At 49.2% G+C, this 21,246-nt stretch overlaps 1 protein-coding gene across 7 annotated transcripts in view; it reads right to left on the reverse strand.

Moving 5' to 3' along the window:
- Positions 1-1,732: 1,732 nt before the first annotated feature.
- DLG4 (discs large MAGUK scaffold protein 4) overlaps positions 1,733-21,246 on the reverse strand; it is a 110,171-nt gene continuing 90,657 nt past the window's right edge. For all 7 annotated transcript variants that reach the window (XM_060684725.2, XM_060684724.2, XM_060684722.2 and 4 more), the window contains 10 exons: positions 20,526-20,640; positions 15,454-15,630; positions 13,740-13,776; positions 12,268-12,295; positions 11,354-11,401; positions 9,644-9,745; positions 9,302-9,474; positions 8,178-8,287; positions 7,357-7,448; positions 1,733-4,811 (listed from right to left, as the gene is read on the reverse strand). In XM_060684725.2, coding sequence (XP_060540708.1) covers positions 4,705-4,811; positions 7,357-7,448; positions 8,178-8,287; positions 9,302-9,474; positions 9,644-9,745; positions 11,354-11,401; positions 12,268-12,295; positions 13,740-13,776; positions 15,454-15,630; positions 20,526-20,640 — 989 coding nt within the window. In that variant the 3' untranslated portion in view covers positions 1,733-4,704. The remainder of the gene's footprint in view (positions 4,812-7,356; positions 7,449-8,177; positions 8,288-9,301; positions 9,475-9,643; positions 9,746-11,353; positions 11,402-12,267; positions 12,296-13,739; positions 13,777-15,453; positions 15,631-20,525; positions 20,641-21,246) is intronic.

Here is a 21,246-nt window from a genome sequence, read left to right on the forward strand (position 1 = left end):
CCTCGGTCGATCTTAGCATCCTGCCAACAACCTCTGCCGATTGCAAGATCGGGATGGGTGGGGGGAGTCATCCCTCTGCAAGGGGGGGCTCTGAGTCACGGCCTCCACCCCACCCACCCACCCACCCCATTCTTGAAGAGATGCCCTTCTGGCTTCCTCTTTCTGGAGCTGTCTGATCTCTTCTTCTTTCAAAGAAAGTTGTGTGGCTTTGCGGTCCAAATCCTTCGGCCAGATTCCCCATCTATCCATTGGCAAAGCTGGGGGAGAAGCGGGGGGGGGGGTCGCACCCGGCCTGTCAATTTTGCAGCCTTAATTTGGGGAGCACCTTTTACAGCCGGGATTCTGCTCCTGGGGAGGGGGAGGGGGAGGGGGAGGAAGGTCGTGGTGGGTGTGGCCATGGCCAACTGGGCAGGGCCAAAGCTTGGTCCTTCCCTTGGGGGGAGGAGCTAACCAGCATTTCTCAACCTCAGCCAATTCAAGCTGGGTGGACTTCAATTCCCAGAATTCCCCAGCCAGCATTCACTACCAACCAGCACTCAGCAGTACCCATGAATTCTGGGAGTTGAAGTCCACCAGTGCTAAAGTGACAGAGGAATTCTGGGAGTTGTAGTCCATAAGTCTTAAAGTAACTGAGGAATTCTGGGAGTTGTAGTCCACCAGTGCTAAAGTGACAGAGGAATTCTGGGAGTTGAAGTCCACCAGTGCTAAAGTGACAGAGGAATTCTGGGAGTTGTAGTCCATAAGTCTTAAAGTAACTGAGGAATTCTGGGAGTTGAAGTCCACCAGTGCTAAAGTGATTGATGAATTCTAGGAGCTGAAGTCCATCAATCTTAAAGTGACTGAGGAATTCTGGGACTTGAAGTCCACCAGTCTTAAAGTGGCCACATTTGGAGACCCCTGTGCTATAGACAATGTTGTGTGTCTTATGACACACAACATAAGGGGGGGGCGGGGAGGAAAGGGGATTTTAAATTAAATTTTGCATTCTTTTGAACACTTCAGACTCGTTTTCCCAAGTCCAAAAAATATTTGTTGATCTGAGTCTTTCAAACTTCTCATCCCAAATGAAGACTGAGTGGCGCCTGAGGAGCCTGAGAGGCATAGGAGGCTAATGCCTCCTAAGGCAGCATTTAACATCCAGCTGCCTGCAATTACTGCGAGTTCGAATCTCACCAGGCTCAAGGTTGACTCAGCCTTCCATCCTTTCTAAGGTAGGTAAATTGAGGATCCAGTTTGTGGGGGCAATAAGCTGACTTTGTATAAATATACAAAAGTATGAAGGCTATTGCTTAGCGCATTGTAAGCCGCCCTGAGTCTCCGGAGAAGGACGACATATAAATAAATAAATAAAAAAAGACTGTTATAAGCAGATGGCCGAACATATATATTCATTCGATTAGGCAGCATGCAAAAACAGGTTGTAAAACCCCTCCAGATTAATATCAATATATTACATTTATTTAAAAAATAGAATAGAATAGAATAGCAGAGTTTTGAAGGGACCTTGGAGGTCTTCTAGTCCAACCCCCGGCTTATTTAGACTAGGTTTAAGGTCATTCAAGCTGGTAGATCGCTTGGTGTCTTTGTCTGCATATTTCCAAAAACGACTTTAAAAAAATAAAATAAAAATAAAAAGCCCAACCAGGGGGCTGGGAGGGGGAGAAATCCCAGCTGTTCAATCCCCCCCGCCCCCCCCCCACCCAAAGATAAATCACGCTGCAAGACACGCTGGTGGGTTTTCATTAATTTTTAATTATTCATTGCCGAAGGCGATAATATTTCTATGCAAAATACTCTCTTATATCTCCCACCCCCCAGCCCAGCCCAGCCCAGCCCCCACCCCTGCCGATCCTCGGTGCCCCCCGCCCCCAAGAAATCACCCCAGCTAGTTCTTTTAATATTTTTTTTTAATTTTTTTGTTTGGCATTTTTGCAAAGGGGAACGAAGGACCCTTTTCTGCCTGACCGACTTCTTCTGCCCCCAACCCCCATCGTTGAGGGTGGGGGTGCGTGGGGTGGGGGTGGGGTGGCGGCGTAGAGGAGGGGGGCACAGGGATCCCGTCCCTGGGTTGAAAGCCCTTGACAAGTGTCAGTCAGCAGGATGGCTGCCATCTCTGGAGTGAGTGCTGGGCATAAGGGGAGGGGGACATGAGGGAAAGGTTGAGTCCCCCGCTCGCCCCCCCCCCAAAATCAGGCCCAGCCTCTGGGGCTGGAAGCAAGCCAAGTTTGCAGGACAGGGGGCCATCTTTGGAAACCGGGGTAATAAATAAATCTTTCTCTCTCTATACATATATATCTATATATTCCATCCTCCCCCCTTCTCCCAGCCAGCTGCCTTCTCAGCCTGGAATCGGCCAGTGGGGGGGGGCACCCAGAGCTATCTAGACCACCCCAAGCTGCCTCTTTGTTGTGCTCAGAAAAAAAATTCTCTTCCCCCCTGCCTCTCTCTCTCTCTTTCTCTCCCCCCATGAACGGCCACCTGGAAGCGCGTAAAAGAAACCAACATTTGAAATAAAAAATGAGGAGGTGGTCTTCCACCGGGGGGGAGGGGCAAGAGGTTGGTCAGCAGGGGAGGGGGGTTGAATGCTCCAAAAAAAAACCACCACCCTCCCCAGAAGCCTCTCTTCATCGGAAGGCAATGTTGAAAAATTTGATGGATCTCCTGCCTCCAATATTTATTTTTTTTCCTGATTCCTGCAACGCTGAGGACTAGTAACTTGATTCGTTTTCAGCATCAAAACAGCTGGGGCAGAATAGATACCGCAGAACGTACCAATGATTAAGCCGGGGATTTCTCCCTCTGAAAACTCTCCCCGTTGTTTTTTTTTAAAAAAATCTGTAATTCACGATTTCTGCCCAAACTCGCCGCAAACTCCGGACTTGTGAATTTTGGGTCTTGAATTTTGGGTCTTGCAGGGGACTTCCAAAGCAGTAAGGGTGGGGTGAGGGGGGCGCATAATTTCTCTAACCCACCTTCTTCTCCCTCCCAGTTTCTCTTTGTTTTTTTTTGCTTTTATGTACAAAAAAAAAATTAAGAATAATCCATTCCTCTTGGAAATGACAATTTTCCGAAGTAGATTTTTTCCCCCCTGTTAAAAACGGTTTCTCCTTTATATATTTGTGGTTTGTTTTTTTCGTAACATCACGCACAGCCGCACCAAAAGACTTGATATGACCGCAAAAAAGAATCACAGGACATAGAAAAAAAATAATAATAATAATTGTTGTTGTTGTTGTTTATCTTACTTTTTCTCTCTTTCTCCTCACCTCTTCCCTTTCCCTTCTGTGGAAAGAAAAATATAGATTGCCTAAAATATAGTAAAATTCCACCACACCTTTTTTTTTTGTCCTCTCTTGAAGCTGCAAATGACTCCTCATGCACTCAAGAGGAAATCAAAAATAAGAAGAGTCAAAAAAAAAAAAAAAAAGGAAAAATGCAACTGGAAAAAAAAAAAGCATTTTTATATATATGTGACCATTATTTCGCATATATATGAATAAAATTCCTAAGTCATTTGGCTATTCTGTACAAGCACAATTCTCCAGTTCTCGATTTGATTCAGCGTTTCTCAACCTCGGCAACTTTAAAACGAGTGGACTTCAACTCCCAGAATTCCCTGGCAGTAATGCGTTCCTTTTGCTTTGTATGCCCATTGTGGCCTGCTTACTCTCTTATAATCCCTTCCTCTGCAATCTCTCTGCTCTAGGAGATAGGAGAATAAAAACAGGCATGGCTGGCTGGCTGGGGGATTCTGGGAATTGAAGTCCACCCATCTTAAAGTTGCTGAGGTTGAGAAAAAAACGTTATTTTAACGAACAATCATTCTTTTCACTCAAAATCGCGAAGGGAAAGAAGGAAAGCTAATTTTTCTTCCTTTCCAGGGATGGGGGGGGGGTGGAGGGTGGGGTTAAAAAAAGATATTTTAAAAAGCAAAATGTTGAAGGGTGATTTGAACCCTTTGCAGAGGGTTTTTTTCTCTCTCATCTTTTTCTCCCAAATTGTCTCTTTCCTCTAAAGAAGATGAAAACCACGAGAATCCAAAATCTTGCCAAATTCTCCATCCACTTTGTATCACCCTGGGAACTCTGCCTCGGCCACGTCCAGAAGACATAAACAGATCGAAAGGGTCTTCTGCTTGTAGAAAAAAAAATAAAATGAAAAAAATCCTTCCTTCCTTCCTTTCCTCCCTTCCTTCCTTCTTTCTTTCTTTCCTTTCTCTCCTTCCTTCCCGATTCCTGACCCGCTTCCTGCTTGCCGAATAAAAGAGATCAGAATCTAAGGACCAGCCCCCCCTTTTTTTCTCCCCCCCCCAAATGACCGCATGCAAATGCTAGCGCTGTTGGGGTCCAGGGGGGAGGAGGTCAGAAGCCCCTCAGTTGCACTGTGGAAAGAAAAACGGGGAGGGGGGGGCATCGCCACGCGAGTCGGACAAGAAGAAAAAAAAGCACGCCATCGTTTCCCCCCCTCCCCGTCCGAGTCTTAAAGAAGAGAAGAAGAAACTCAAAAGTAAGGGCGTATCTCGAGGCGTTTGCCCACCACCCCACCCCAAAAGAGTGACCAACGGCTAAGTTCAAGGGGGGGGCAAGAGGCAGGGGCGCTCCTCTGCTCCAGAGGCAGCTCCGGCGATGCGCTTGCAGAGTTGACGGTTGGTTGGTCGGTTGGTGGAATTCAGGATCCCTTCCCGGAGAAATTTAGTTCATCGCTCTAAAGTCTTTCACGAGCCGGAATCCAGATATAAGGACCAGAGAGTTCCTCGACGATTCTCTTGATCTTGTGGTAAACCTCTTCGAAGCTCTCTCCTTCTACGATGGCTGGAGGGGAGAGAAGAGAGGCAGAGCATCGTGAGATGAGCAAGAGGGGGACTTTCCGAAGGCGTCACGGCCCCATCGGATCCGGATCCGGAAAAAGGAGGAGGAGTTGGAACCGAGATCATCCAACGAGAATGCCACCACATCTCCCTCGGCATGTTTGGAGAGGCCATGGGCTGAGGACGATGCTGTCCCAGGCCCCTTAGGCATTGAGGAAGGTGGTGGACCGGACGGAGAGCTGCCTGCCCTGACTGATATGAGGGTGGTGATTGGCTGCAGACAGACAGGGGTGCTGATAGGCAGCCTATACCCTCCAATAAGGAACAGCTGCCTCCCCATTCGATCCGAGGGCACAGTGACTAGAGCGGAGGCAAGCTCACAGGACGTCTGCAAGGTTGCTCGGGAAAAGGTCATCCCGCTACTTCTCACAAGGAACACCTGGCTTGGGTTGACTTAAGGAGACACCAGGGAAGATCGACTTTGCCGGGAATAATGGTTTGCATTGGCATGCACTCTCTCCCACCCCACGGCTTTGGAAAAACCCACCCTTGACTCATGTTTCTGCCTGTGTCTTGCCTTATGTCCTACCGCGTGGATCTTGCACCTTGTCTCTGGACTTCCTCTCTCTGCCTTTGCGAATTGGTTTTGTTGCTTACTGGCTTGTGTTTGTGAGATTGTGCATGGCTGCCTTCAGGGTCAGAATGGAAGGTGGGAGGGGGGTCTCAGCTCGGCTCAGTTCAGCTCGGAAGGTGAGTAGGGGGCTTGGCTTGGCTCAGCTCGGAAGATGGGGGTGTCTCGGTTGGGGAAGGGAAGAAGGCGAAGCCTGGACGGCTTACAATCGGCCGAGATTTGTGCAAACCCCTCCAAAGCTGATCTGCCCATTGCCAGTTCTTCAGTTCCCTTCTTCTCCTTCCCACAGAGTGCATCTGATCATGTACAGAGTGCTGCTTCCCCAACAGTGTCACTGCACCCAGCAGTGGTTGCCAGGAAGTATTTTGGTGGTGAGGGGACCGCCAATGTCCTTGATTGAGATATTTTGGGGGATCATGGATATCCTAGGGCGGTGTTTCTCAACTTTGTTCACCAGAAGGTGGGAGGACTTCAGCTCCCAGGATTCCGTGCTGGGCCGGGGAATTCTGGGAATTGAAGTCCATCCATCTTCCAGTGGTCAACATTGAGAAAGACTGACCCTCAGGGCAACCCCCTAATTCTAACAGAGGAGCAGAACAGAAATGTGTTCAAAAGTGCAGCCAGAAACACACTTAATCCTCAATTAACAACCTCTCATTTAGCAAACATTCGAAGTTGAAGTATAATTGAACAACGTGACTTATGACCGGTCCTCGCATGTATGACGGTTGCAGCATCCCACACTCACTTGATCAAAATTGGGGCACTTGGTAACTGGAATGTATTTACAACGATTGCAATATCCCGGGGATATTTTTGAGTCAATGGGGGGAGCCGGATTTGTTTAACAACTGCATGATTCACTTAACAACTGCAGTGATTGTCAACTAAAGGGCAAAATGCAGCACAGGCAGTCCTTAATTTACGACTGTAATGGAGCCCGCCCATTACGGTCGTATGTTGTGATACTGCTAAAGCAGGCCATCCACACAACCAACCCGATATTTACAACCTTTTTTGCGGTGGTTGTTCAGTGCATCTGCAGTCATTAAGCGAATGCCAGCATCGTTAAGTGAACCCACTGTTTGCTGAGCTGTGTTTTTGCTGAAAACCAGAAGCAAACGTCAATTTTTTTTGGCAAAAACATTGTAAATCGTGGTTTATGATTACCGGATGCTACAAACAGCAATATGGATAGTCCTTGACTTACAACACTTCATTTAGTGACCATTACAACAGCACTGAAAAAAGTGAGTTATGACCATTTTTCACACTTACGACCGCTGTAGAATCCCCATGGTCACATGATCAAAATTCAAAGGCTTGGCAACTGACTCGTATTTATGATGGTTGTCCCGGGGTAACACAACTCCCTTTTGCGACCTCCTGACGAGCAAAGTCAACGGGGAAGCCAGATTCGCTTAACGACCATGTGGCTAACTTAACAACTGCAGGGATTCACTTACCAACAGTGGGAAGAAAGGTCGTAAAATGGGACAAAACTCACTTCACGGGTGTCTCACTTAGCAACGGAAATTTTGGGCTCAATTGTGGTCATATGTTGACGACTAACCTGTATTTATTTATTTATTCCACCTCGTTTCAGAGCAACGGTTACTAAGTCGTAACTCGAGGACTAACCTGTATCCCTCTATCTCATTTAAATCTCACCAATCCCACTTATTGTCCAGGACTACATGCGTACTACATAACCCATGCGTCTGTGGAGAAGGAAATGTTACTCTCAAGTCCATGCCAGCGAGAATGCCCAAGGCGCCCACCCGCACAAATGCACTTCGATCGTCGCTAGATAACGTTTGTGGATTATTAGGTACGTGCATGTGGACTAGAAACTTGAGATGATAGATTTAAAAACAAATAAATAATAATAATGGTGAAGCTATGGATTCGAACCTACCTGAAAAGCATTCTGTAAACTCCTGCTCGAGTTTCGTAGCTCTGTCGAAAGCCTTCCGCGCCTGCTCCTCCGTTATCCGCTTGTTAATTTCTCTGGGGGTCACAAACAGACGTTCGGCATATGAACAATCTCACAAAGCCCCATGGGCTGCCTTGCTCCCTCGTTTGTTTCAACCCTTGGCTCTCTGCACATGGGCAGAGAACTCCACTGGGGCTCCCTCTTCCTCCTCCTGCTCTCTGGTCTAATGTTTTGCGGCTGCTCAGCGCCGAAGGGAAACTGCCCAGAGAGATAGACTACTCCTGAATATGGAAACTCCATATAGAGTTTATTTGAGCTGGTTGGGAGTGATGGGAGAGGTAGTCCATCCCATTCTCAGTTGGAGAAAGGGTGGAATTTGAGCAAGGAGGACTGCCAGTTAAAACGAATTTCTGTCCCGGAGCTGATGGTTATTCAAGGGCCCTCTGGACTGTTCTCTTAACGGAGAAAGGACTGAAGTTTCTTAAGGAAATGGAGACCTAACTTGCGTGTCTCTGACTGCCCCTCAACATGGAGGCTCCATCTACCAAAACTCCTTCTAGCCAAGGGTGGAACCAGGGTGAACTGCTGGCTTCCCTGGTCTTGTGGCGGGGAGTTCCACAGCGCGATCCCCTGTCGTTTGGATTTCCTTGCCTCCGCGTCTCTCTCCCATCAGACCCCAAAATTGGGGAAGATGGACAAGGCTCTCCCGCTAGCCCCCTTGCTTGGCTGCAGCTTCCTCTTGCCCCCCCCCAAAATCCTGACCAGTACACATGTACCCCCACCCCCCCAGGACCCCTACTCACAAAACATTCTCGAGGGAGCGGGGTCGGATGAAAATGGCGATGGGGTGAAGCTGAGCGGCTTGCAGCCTCCGGACGGCGTTGGCGGAAACGTCCAAAATGCAGTGCTTGCCCTGGAAGGGGGGTGGGGTAGGGAAGAGAACGATGGGCTCAGGAACACCCACATACCCACAGAGAGTACATATGTGTTTGTGTTGGTCTATATGAAGATGCCTCTTGTTGCATCTACAAAGCATGGGTGTTTGTTGCCTGAATAGCAGGCAACCCCTTCCCACCCTAGGAGGTGGGAAGAGAGCCCCCGATGATGGATTACGATTGGTGGGGGGAACCCTAAAAATCCTCCCTTAATTTCGGAATCTCTCTCTCCCTCCCTTTCTCTGTCCCCCATCATTTTCTATCTTCTCTCTCTCTCTCCCTCTTTCTCTCTCTCCCCCTCCTCTCTCCCCCTCTCTTTTTCTATATCCTTCTCTCTCTCCCTCCCTCTCTCTGTCCCCCCTCTCTCTCCCCTCTTTTTCTCTCTCTTTCTATCTCCTTCTCTCTTTCTCTCTCATTCTCTTTCTCTCTCCCTCCCTCTATGTCTCTCTTTCTCCACCTATTTTTCTCTCTTTCTCTTTCTCACTCTCTCATTCTCTTTTTCTCCCTCCTTCCCTCTCTTTCTCTCTCATTCTCTCTCCCCCTCCCTCTCTCTGTTCCCCCCTCTCTCTACTTCTCTACTTCTTTTTCTCTTTCTATCTTCTTCTCTCTCCCCATCTCTCTTTCTCTCCCTCTCCCTCTCTCTCTCTCCCGCCCTCCCTCTTTCTGTCCCTCTCTCTCCACATTTCTGTTTCTTTTTCTATCTCCTTCTCTTTCTCTCCCCATCTCTCTTTCTCCCTGTCTCTTTGTCTCCCTCCCTCCCTCTCTCTGTCCCCTCTCTCCACTTCTGTTTCTCTTTCTATCTCCTTGTCTCTCTCTTCTCTCGTCTTTCTCCCCGACTCTCCCTCTCCCTCTCTCATTCTCTCATTCTCTCCCTCCCTCCTTCTCTCTCCATCTCTCTTTCTCTCCCTCTCCCATTCTCTCTTTCTCCCTCCCTCCCTCTCACACTTCCTGTGGACAATTCTGCTCACTCGCCTCTGCATCCCGCCACGTACCTGCTCAGCCACCTCCCGTACAGATTGGACACTTGTCCCGTAAAGGTGACTGTTGTACTGTCCGGCCTCGATGAATTTGTGGCTTTGAATGTCCTTCTCCATCTTCTCCCGCGAAGCCACAAAGTGGTAATCTCGGCCGTCCACTTCGTACTCCCGTTTCGGCCGCGTGGTGTCTGCCAGGGAGATTTTATGTCACTCCCTTCCAGCGTAGGTTGGAGGAACCCTTTCGGCATGATTACGCCCTGCGCAACCCCCCTCCCACCAAATCCATTTCCCCAGATCCAGTGATCCAAACCCCACATCCCTCAAAAGTGGGGGGGGACCCCTCTGTGGTGGACTCACGTGGGACGCAAGATCCAAATTTGTCTGGAAATTCAGAGAGGAGGTCATCGTTGACTCGGTCCTTGGTGGGTCCCAAAATAATGATCGGACGTGCATAATGAACTAGAACGAAAGGCAGAAAAGTTAAAAAGAGGGGCAGGGGCAGGGGCATCATGATTGGAAAGGGGGGGGGATGCAAAAATCCAAGCAGGGACCTCGAAACTTCAAACTACTGAGACAGATGGTGTGCAAATGTAGATCGGGTATGAATGTTGTGAAAATGTCGTGAAAATGTACAAATGTCATACAAAGTCGTGCAAATGTAGATAGGGAACGAATGTTGTACAAATGTTATGCAAATGTATGAATGTTGTACAAATGTCATACAAATGTACAAATGTCATACAAATTTCATACAAATGTACACATTTCATACAAATGTACAAATGTCATACAAATTTCGTACAAATGTACGAATGTCATACAAATGTAGATAGGGTACATCTACAATTGTGTGCATGTTAAGTTTCCCACAAGAGGAGAGATCACTGCCTCCCCCACACTCCCCAGAATCCTTGTTGTCTGAATAGTCCTCGACTTACAACAGTTCGTTTAGTGACCGTTTAAAGTTACAACGGCACTGAAAAAAGTGGCTTGCGACTGTTTTTCTACACTCACGACCGTTGCAGCATCCCCAGAGTCATGTCATGAAAATTCGGGTGCTTGGCAACTGACTCATATTTATGACGGTTGCAGCATCCTGAGGTCGCTTTTGGCGACCTTCCGACAAGCAAAACCAGTGGGGAAGTCAGGTTCGCTTAACAACCGTGTTACTCACTTAACGACTGTGCCGAGAAAGGTTGGAAAATGGGGCACAACTCATCTAACATTTAACAAATATCTGGATCATTCACCTAAATTTTAGGCTCAATTCAATTGGGGTTGTAAATCGAGGACTACCTATATTTAAAAGTGGGCACAGTAAGACTCAGGAAACAAGGAACTATGTCGTGTATTTTGCATACACACAATTGTGTGTATGCAAAAATTCAAGGTGGCAAGTGTCATTTGCAGATAACGCCGAGTGTTCAAAAGAGGTATTGTCTGCATGTCTGCGTTGGGAGGGAACGAGTTAGCAGAATACTAGAACAATAGAGTTCGAAGGGACCTTGGAGGTCATCTAGTCCAACCCCCTGTTCAAGCATGCAGACACTCCCAACTGGGAGAGATCCAGGACATTTCTCCAGATATTCCCAATTGGCTTCATGGCTTCTCTCGGGCTGTTTTGGAACTTTTCAACTTGTGTAATATCAAAGGAGAAATCGGAACTGGGGTTGAGGGAAGTGGGGGCAGAAAGAAATGAAAGATAAAGGAAATTTCTGGAAGGGGGGGGATTTGGGGAGGGTCTGATGGAGAGTTTGGCCAAGGAACCAACCAAGGATTCCCTGCCATGCACCCTGCACCAATCAGCTGCCTTTCAGAACTGTTGTACTACACCTTCCATCACTCCCAGCCGGTTTCAGGGAAGGCTTTGCTTCCCATCTCTACATCCGATACCCTTTCGGTTTGTCTTCCCTGATTTACTTATGTTTTTTTCTCTTTTCACTTCATTTTGGGTGGGTGGGTGGGTGTGTTTCACACGACTTTTCTGTCCACTGAACTCACACGGGAAGACGGGACACGCAACACCAGCAGGGAAGGAAACCGGAAAAGGGTGTTTTTCCCCCTCACCTTCCATTTGCACAACAGTTTCGTAGCTCAACACGGCGTCTTCTCGACCTGCAGAGGAAATGTAGGGAACTTGGTCAAATTATCTTCCTGGCAGGATTCTCCCTGTGCCAGGAGGAAGAGGAGCAGAGGAGGAGGAGGAGGAGGAAGAGGAAGAGAAGAGGAGGAGGAGGAAGAGGAGGAGGAAGAGAGGAGCAGGAGGAGGAGGAGGACGAAGAGAAGAGGAGGAGGAGGAGGAAGAGGAGAAAGAGGAGGAGTGGGAGGAGCAGGAGGGGGAGGAAGAGGAGGAGGAAGAAGAGAGGAGCAGGAGGAGCAGGAGGAAGAGGAGGAGGAAGAGGAGGAAGAGGAGCAGGAGGAGGGAAGGAAGAGGAGGAGGAAGAGGAGGAAGAAGAGGAGGAGGAAGAGAGGAGCAGGAGGAGGGGGAGGAAGAGAGGAGGAGGGGAGGGAAGAGGAAGAGGAAGAGGAAGAGGAGGAGGATGAGTGGGAGGAGCAGGAGGAGGGGAGGAAGAGGAGGAGGAGGAGGGGGAGGAAGAGGAGGAGGAAGAAAAGAGGATCAGGAGGAGGGGAGGAAGAGGAGGAGGAAGAGAGAAGCAGGAGGACGGAAGGAAGAGGAGGAGAAGGAAGAGAGGAGCAGGAGGAGGGGGAGGAAGAGGAGGAGGAAGAAAAGAAGATCAGGAGGAGGAGGAGGAAGAAGAGGAGGAAGAGAGGAGCAGGAGGAAGGTGAGGAAGAGGAGGAGGAAAAGGAAGAGAAGGCAGAGGAAGAGCAGGAGGAGGAAGAGCAGGAGGAGGAAGAGAAGGAGAGGAGGAGAAACAGGGACAGTGGAGAGAAACTGACTGCAAGCAGGGGAGGTAGACGGATGGAACAGGGGGTCTCCCAGAGTGGACAAAGGAGGAGGAAGGAAGGGAGCAACACCCACCTTGAGAGCCAGATCCAGGGCCCCGATCCTGGAGGAGGAAGGAAGGAAGAGAAAATAAGGAAGAGAAAGAGAGGAGGAGCAGAGAGAAAGAGAGAGGAACGGACGCATGAAGACGCCTCAGTTTCTGTGACGGAGTTGGGGGTGGGGGACTGCGTTTGTGGACGCTGGAGGGGGATTCTGGAGGGGAAGCTTCTTCCCCAGGACAAAAGGTGTCCGTTGGTCCCACCCTGAGATGTCCTCCAGATGTCCACAAAGCCCACCACTCTGTCCAGGAGGGACGCAAAGATCTGTACGATCCTGCTCGGATGGGCTTGCTCCATGGACACTAAACTGCCACACTGCACAGAAATGTCGGAGAAAGTTTTTTCCAAGCTGCAGAAGATTATCTTTTGGGCCAATTCAGAGCAGATCCCTCTACACACACACACCACACACACACACACACACACACACACACACACACACACACACACACACAGAGGCGCACACACATGCACACACAGGTTCCCAGGAGAAGCCTAGCAGGAAGTTTGATGGCAGAGAACAAAAACGAGGGCAACTGGCTCGGAGCTGGGTTCCCTGACCTCATCACCTTGAAGACTGGTGGACTTCAACTCCCAGAATTCCCCAGTCAGCAAGCCAACAAACCGGTGTTATAGGGAGTCCTTGAGTTATGGCGACAATTGGGACCAGGATTCCCACATCGCTTAGCAACAGCAAATCCTTGGAGTCCCACATGAGTTGTTAGTGGTCATTAGACAAGAACCTCTTTTAGCTTCTTGCTGGCTCCACTACCAGGAAGTTGGAAGTCCCAGGTGTTTGCAAGCAGGCAGCAGGGAGGTAAGTGACTGCTGCACAGGAGTGTGTTAGTGGCAGGGAAGGTGTGAAAAGGATATGCATGGCGTGCAAGGGTGTGAAGGAGGCATAGTAAGGCTGAGGGAGGGTATGTGAGGGTGTAAGGACATGGTGAAGCTGTGGAAGGGTGCATGGGTAGTGGAGAGGTGCAGCAAGGCTCAGGGAGGGTGCGTGAGTGTGCAAGGGAGGCATGATGAGGCCCGGGGAGGGTGTGTTAGGGTGTGCAAAAAGCAGAGGCAGAGCAAGCATAGTGGGTCGGGTGGGGAAAACTAACTTTAATGACTTGCAACGTTTCCTACTGTCTTCCCCAGTGATTTTCTGGGGAAGCCTGCAGGAAAACTCGCCAATGTCAATCACGTAATTATAGGGCCCTGCAACCGGTCGTAAATGCGAGCCAGCTGCCAACAGCCCAGATCACAATCATGTGACTTCATAACGTAACTCCGAACGGTCACTGGACGAACAGTCATAACTCAAGGACTACCTGTAATCAGATTCCAGATTGGTTGTTTGTCCGTAATTCCAAATTCTCTCTCAGTCTACAACTCTTGACAAATGCCCCCCAATTATGTTGGGGTCCTGAACCCCGTCCTTTTCAAGGCCAGGGATGGGCTCACCTTTGCTTTTAACCGCGTCCACTCCCGTCGCTCGACCCTGCAGAGAGAAAAGGAGTGTCAGCTGGGGACCCCAAGGCCTTCCTTCTCAGTCCCCCCAACAATTGCCAGAGCCCAGATATCTTCTCCAACAGCCCAAAGACGCCCCCCCACCATTAAAAACCGGCCCAAATAGCACGAGACCCCCGAATCTCACCGCTAAGAACTGAGCATCTTACAATATTTCGAACTGATCTTACAAAATCTATCGACACGATTTTGCGGATCGATTTATAGAGACCGCGAACCGCCAAAATCTTGCAGGGGATTTGCACCACCCTTGTGCAAGAATTCGGTGGCGTTCACGCAACCAGGCGAGACCACAAAGATGTTCCGAGACTGGGGACAAGGGTCTAGGACTTTTCGGCTCGGTCCCTTCGCCTTGCCTGTTTTGCCTTGAGGTTTTCGCCTCTGGGTTATTAGCCACAAACTTGTCTTCTTGGCTGGCCCTCCACCAGTCTTTTGCCCCGGCACAATGGCCACGGCCACTCCCTCCCAGGCGCTTTGCCGCAGCCCATACACAGACAGAGGTTTCGTCCTAGGTTTTTTGACACCTGGGACAGTTAGGGCCCAACAAATCAGCTAGTGGGGGAAGAAGGGAAGGAAGGAACAGCCTTAGTGAAATGGGAGGGAGGAGGAGGTGGGGGACTTCCACCTCTGGCTTTTTTTTCGAGAGAAGGAAGAACCCTTTTCAGGCCAGATATCCAAATCGCTAACTAATGACAATGAATAATTTACGGCATTGATTCCCACCCCCAAAAAAATGTTGTGGCCCATCAGCGGCCTGTGCGGATTGTAGCTGATTCAGACAGCGAGGAGGCTGGTGTGGGGCTGCGCAAGCAGCCTGTGCAGATAGCGCTCGAGTCAGACAATGAGGAGGCTGGAGAAGATGTGGTGCCAGAGGCGGGGATTCAGCCAGGGCCTTCAGAAGCTCCTTTAAGTGAAGAGGACGAAGAGGAGGAGCCTCTTCTCGATGCACGGGCGCACAGAGCTGCGAAAAGGCAGGAGTGGCTCCTCAGGAGGAGATCTCCTTGAGAGTAAGGCTTGGGGCTAATTGGCCACTCCCTTAGCCTATTTAAGGAGGAACGCCAACTGAAGCAATTTGTAGGGAACAAGTTCATTCTCCTTCACGTCTGGATTCTCTGCAAATTGCTTCTGGGCTTTCTGCCAACCTTAGTAAGATTGTGATTACTTTATCTTTGGTTTCTTGTAGGCTGTTAAGAAAGTTAATTAACAGCCTTCGTTTGGACAAGACTGAGTTATTTTAGTAAATTTAAGTTGTGTACAGACTTTGCGTGTGCTGTGTTCTTTGGGGTCCCTAGCTGGGGCAGAACAAAAGGGGGGGAGATGTTGGCAAGCATCCCATTCAAGATTTAGAAAGGAACAAAAGGAAATTGTAAAAGCGCTGTTTTTTTTTAATTTTTTTTGCAAGACGAAGAGTTAGTTGCAATTGGAGTGCGAGCATGCGGCGCTTCTGAGCATGTGCAAAGCGTCCGAGATGACATCTGGGCGGGTGGGCGGAGCCTCCCGCCACTTCCGCTACCACTGAGCCAAACCCATTTTAACGCGTGGCTGCGCAGCGTCTGTGTCTCTGCGTCTCCTGAACCCCACTTTTGAAAGTCACAGGAGAGAACCCCCCTCCCCCTCCCCCTCCCCAAAGACCCTCCCTCTCCCTTACCGCCTCTTGCTGGGAATGAAGCCGAGCTCGTCACTGTCGCCATCCGGATGGACGCGCCGCGCCTGCCACCATTCCTCGTCGGAAGCGTCGATGACGTGAAGGACGTCGCCAAAATGGAAACTCAGAGCTTGGCTCAAGAAGCCACAATCCTTGGTCTTGTCGTAGTCGAAGAGAGCCCTGTTTGATAAGGGGAGGGGGGGGTGTTTATTGGGGGTGGGTGGGCGCACAGACGGGAAGGCCAAAGTATCACGGACTGAGTTAAGGTCTGCCTTGAAGTTTCTCCTTCCTTTGGAGTCGTTCCAAGGGTGAGATGGCTGGCATATCAATTTAATAAATACGTTTACAATGTTTTTTTTTTAAATTACCATTTCTGTTTTTGAAAGCCAGTTTGGTCTAGTGGTGAAGACACCAGGCTAGACACCAGGAGGTGGTGAGTTCTAGTTCTTTGTTAGGCATGAAAGACAGGTGGGTTACCTTGGGCCACACATCAGGAAATGGAAAATTATAGTCTCACCTTAAGTGTGAAAGCTACCTGGTGTCTTTGGGCCAATCACCAGGAGATGGTGAGTTCTAGTTCCGACTGAGACGTGAAAGCCGGCTGGGTGTCTTTGGACCAATCACCAGGAGACGGTGAGTTCTAGTCCCGCCTGAGATACGAAAGCTAGCTAGGAGACTTTGGGCCAATCACCAGGAGACGGTGAGTTCTAGTCCCACCTGAGATACGAAAGCTAGCTAGGAGACTTTGGGCCAATCACCAGGAGACGGTGAGTTCTAGTCCCACCTGAGATACGAAAGCTAGCTAGGAGACTTTGGGCCAATCACCAGGAGACGGTGAGTTCTAGTCCCACCTGAGATACGAAAGCTAGCTAGGAGACTTTGGGCCAATCACCAGGAGACGGTGAGTTCTAGTCCCGCCTGAGATACGAAAGCTAGCTAGGAGACTTTGGGCCAATCATCAGGAGATGGTGAGTTCTAGTCCCGCCTGAGATACGAAAGCTAGCTAGGAGACTTTGGGCCAATCACCAGGAGACGGTGAGTTCTAGTCCCGCCTGAGATACGAAAGCTAGCTAGGAGACTTTGGGCCAATCACCAGGAGACGATGAATTCTAGTCCCGCCTGAGATACGAAAGCTAGCTAGGAGACTTTGGGCCAATCACCAGGAGACGGTGAGTTCTAGTCCCGCCTGAGATACGAAAGCTAGCTAGGAGACTTTGGGCCAATCACCAGGAGACGGTGAGTTCTAGTCCCGCCTGAGATACGAAAGCTAGCTAGGAGACTTTGGGCCAATCACCAGGAGACGGTGAGTTCTAGTCCCGCCTGAGATACGAAAGCTAGCTAGGAGACTTTGGGCCAATCACCAGGAGACGGTGAGTTCTAGTCCCGCCTGAGATACGAAAGCTAGCTAGGAGACTTTGGGCCAATCACCAGGAGACGGTGAGTTCTAGTCCCGCCTGAGATACGAAAGCTAGCTAGGAGACTTTGGGCCAATCACCAGGAGACGGTGAGTTCTAGTCCCGCCTGAGATACGAAAGCTAGCTAGGAGACTTTGGGCCAATCACCAGGAGACGGTGAGTTCTAGTCCCGCCTGAGATACGAAAGCTAGCTAGGAGACTTTGGGCCAATCACCAGGAGACGGTGAGTTCTAGTCCCGCCTGAGATACGAAAGCTAGCTAGGAGACTTTGGGCCAATCACCAGGAGACGGTGAGTTCTAGTCCCGCCTGAGATACGAAAGCTAGCTAGGAGACTTTGGGCCAATCACCAGGAGACGGTGAGTTCTAGTCCCGCCTGAGATACGAAAGCTAGCTAGGAGACTTTGGGCCAATCATCAGGAGACGGTGAGTTCTAGTCCCGCCTGAGATACGAAAGCTAGCTAGGAGACTTTGGGCCAATCACCAGGAGACGGTGAGTTCTAGTCCCGCCTGAGATACGAAAGCTAGCTAGGAGACTTTGGGCCAATCACCAGGAGACAATGAGTTCTAGTCCCGCCTGAGATACGAAAGCTAGCTAGGAGACTTTGGGCCAATCACCAGGAGACGGTGAGTTCTAGTCCCGCCTGAGATACGAAAGCTAGCTAGGAGACTTTGGGCCAATCACCAGGAGACGGTGAGTTCTAGTCCCGCCTGAGATACGAAAGCTAGCTAGGAGACTTTGGGCCAATCACCAGGAGACGGTGAGTTCTAGTCCCGCCTGAGATACGAAAGCTAGCTAGGAGACTTTGGGCCAATCACCAGGAGACGGTGAGTTCTAGTCCCGCCTGAGATACGAAAGCTAGCTAGGAGACTTTGGGCCAATCACCAGGAGACGGTGAGTTCTAGTCCCGCCTGAGATACGAAAGCTAGCTAGGAGACTTTGGGCCAATCACCAGGAGACGATGAGTTCTAGTCCCGCCTGAGATACGAAAGCTAGCTAGGAGACTTTGGGCCAATCACCAGGAGACGATGAGTTCTAGTCCCGCCTGAGATACGAAAGCTAGCTAGGAGACTTTGGGCCAATCACCAGGAGACGGTGAGTTCTAGTCCCGCCTGAGATACGAAAGCTAGCTAGGAGACTTTGGGCCAATCACCAGGAGACGGTGAGTTCTAGTCCCGCCTGAGATACGAAAGCTAGCTAGGAGACTTTGGGCCAATCACCAGGAGACAATGAGTTCTAGTCCCGCCTGAGATACGAAAGCTAGCTAGGAGACTTTGGGCCAATCACCAGGAGACGGTGAGTTCTAGTCCCGCCTGAGATACGAAAGCTAGCTAGGAGACTTTGGGCCAATCACCAGGAGACGGTGAGTTCTAGTCCCGCCTGAGATACGAAAGCTAGCTAGGAGACTTTGGACCAATCACCAGGAGACGGTGAGTTCTAGTCCCGCCTGAGATACGAAAGCTAGCTAGGAGACTTTGGGCCAATCACCAGGAGACGGTGAGTTCTAGTCCCGCCTGAGATACGAAAGCTAGCTAGGAGACTTTGGGCCAATCACCAGGAGACGGTGAGTTCTAGTCCCGCCTGAGATACGAAAGCTAGCTAGGAGACTTTGGGCCAATCACCAGGAGACGGTGAGTTCTAGTCCCGCCTGAGATACGAAAGCTAGCTAGGAGACTTTGGGCCAATCACCAGGAGACGGTGAGTTCTAGTCCCGCCTGAGATACGAAAGCTAGCTAGGAGACTTTGGGCCAATCACCAGGAGACGGTGAGTTCTAGTCCCGCCTGAGATACGAAAGCTAGCTAGGAGACTTTGGGCCAATCACCAGGAGACGGTGAGTTCTAGTCCCGCCTGAGATACGAAAGCTAGCTAGGAGACTTTGGGCCAATCACCAGGAGACGGTGAATTCTAGTCCCGCCTGAGATACGAAAGCTAGCTAGGAGACTTTGGGCCAATCACCAGGAGACGGTGAGTTCTAGTCCCACCTGAGATACGAAAGCTAGCTAGGAGACTTTGGGCCAATCACCAGGAGACGGTGAGTTCTAGTCCCGCCTGAGATACGAAAGCTAGCTAGGAGACTTTGGGCCAATCACCAGGAGACGGTGAGTTCTAGTCCCGCCTGAGATACGAAAGCTAGCTAGGAGACTTTGGGCCAATCACCAGGAGACGGTGAGTTCTAGTCCCGCCTGAGATACGAAAGCTAGCTAGGAGACTTTGGGCCAATCACCAGGAGACGGTGAGTTCTAGTCCCGCCTGAGATACGAAAGCTAGCTAGGAGACTTTGGGCCAATCACCAGGAGACGGTGAGTTCTAGTCCCACCTGAGATACGAAAGCTAGCTAGGAGACTTTGGGCCAATCACCAGGAGACGGTGAGTTCTAGTCCCGCCTTAGGCATGAAAACAGTTTGGGTCCCTCTCGCTCAGGCCAACCACCTCACAGGGTTGTTGTTGTGAAGGAGGAACAAGGAGGAGGGAGGTCTGTTAGATATGCTCACTGGCTTGAGTTATTTGTAAATTAAAAAAAAAAAAGAAATACAACACCATAAAAAGAATAAAATAATCAATAAAACAATAAAATAAAATTAAGATAAATTTTAAATAAAATAAATAAAATAATCAATAAACTACAATAATAAACTAAACTGAACTAAAATAACAAGTAAACTAAACTAAGCTAAAGTAAAATAAAAAAAATAAATAAAAAATAACTAAGCTAAACTAAACTTAAAATAAATTTAAAATAACATTTTAAAAAATGAAATGAAATAATAGTAAAATAAAATAAAAATAAAATAACATAACATAAAATAAAATATTACTGGGGATGGGGAAACAGCAGCCTCCCAGAAAGTGTTGGACTTCTAGGCCCATAATCCCCGCCAGCCCAGTCCAGAGGAAACTGGAGGCCGACATATCTGCAAGACGCTGGGTTTGAGGATGTTGAAATGAAGGGAACTTAATTTCTGACATTCCAAGTTCAGAATCTTTTAAAGCTCCCATGAAAATATAATACCTTCCTGGAGACGGGGGAATATATTCATTTCCACCCCCCTTATTACTAGAGTTGAGTGTTTGGGGGGGTAGGAAAGCAGCCATTTCTTCAGGGACCATTGGAAGTTACAACTGCACCACACGAAAAGTTGACCTGCGACCTGTCCTCCCACTTACGACCGTCGCCTAGTCACGTGATCAAAATTTGGGTGCTTAGCAAATGGCACCTATTCACAATGGTTGCAGCCTCCTGGGTGGGGGTCCCCTTTGGCGGCCTTCCGACAAGCAACGTCAAGGGGGGGGCAGCCGGATTCATTTAACGACCGCATGTTTCACTGAACAACTGCAGTGACTTGCGGAACAACCCATGATAAAAAAGGATCGTAAAATCGACACTTTTCATTGCTTAGCAATGAAAAATTCTGACCTCCCCCCCACATTGTGGTCATAAGTCGAGGACTACCTGTAGACCGGATATTTTCTCTAGCCGTTCCCCTCCCTTCATCTCAGCAGGTTCCAACCAATCTTGGCCAACCTCAAAAACTAACCAGGATGAAAGGATGAAACACCACCAGGAAAGCTCACAGGTTATTATTTGAAAAAATAACACTGTTACCACCCTATACCCCTGGACTCAGAGATGGGGGGGGGTCCTAAGGGCTGGGGGCTCACCGGATGTAGAAGCCCCTCTTGGGGTTACTCCGAAGCGACGCGGTTCCTGAACCCAAACTGCTATTCATCAGCTGTTCCCGGAGATCGTGGATCTTGGCCTCAAAGCGGCTATATTCTAGAAGGGGGAGAGATCGGGGAACGGGGGAGGGTGAGTGAGTGGGTGATGCTGGATCCTCGAATCATGGAGCTGTAGAATTGAAATGTCCCCAAAGATCATCTAGTCTAGTTCTTCTCAACCTTGGGAACTTTAAGAGGTGAGGACTTCAACTCCCAGAATTCAATCTTGGGAACTTTTAAGAGGTGAGGACTTCAACTCCCAGAATTCAACCTTGGGAACTTTAAGAGGTGAGGACTTCAACTCCCAGAATTCAACCTTGGGAACTTTAAGAGGTGAGGGCTTCAACTCCCAGAATTCAATCTTTTAAGAGGTGAGGACTTCAACTCCCAGAATTCAATCTTGGGAACTTTAAGAGGTGAGGACTTCAACTCCCAGAATTCAACTTTGGGAACTTTTAAGAGGTGAGGACTTCAACTCCCAGAATTCAACCTCGGGAACTTTAAGAGGTGAGGACTTCAACTCCCAGAATTCAACCTTGGGAACTTTAAGAGGTGAGGGCTTCAACTCACAGAATTCAATCTTTTAAGAGGTGAGGACTTCAACTCCCAGAATTCAACTTTGGGAACTTTTAAGAGGTGAGGACTTCAACTCCCAGAATTCAAC

The sequence above is a fragment of the Pantherophis guttatus genome, chromosome 4, assembly GCF_059756535.1.
Source record: "Pantherophis guttatus breed Tessera chromosome 4, ASM5975653v1, whole genome shotgun sequence".
Classification (NCBI taxonomy): domain Eukaryota; kingdom Metazoa; phylum Chordata; class Lepidosauria; order Squamata; family Colubridae; genus Pantherophis; species Pantherophis guttatus.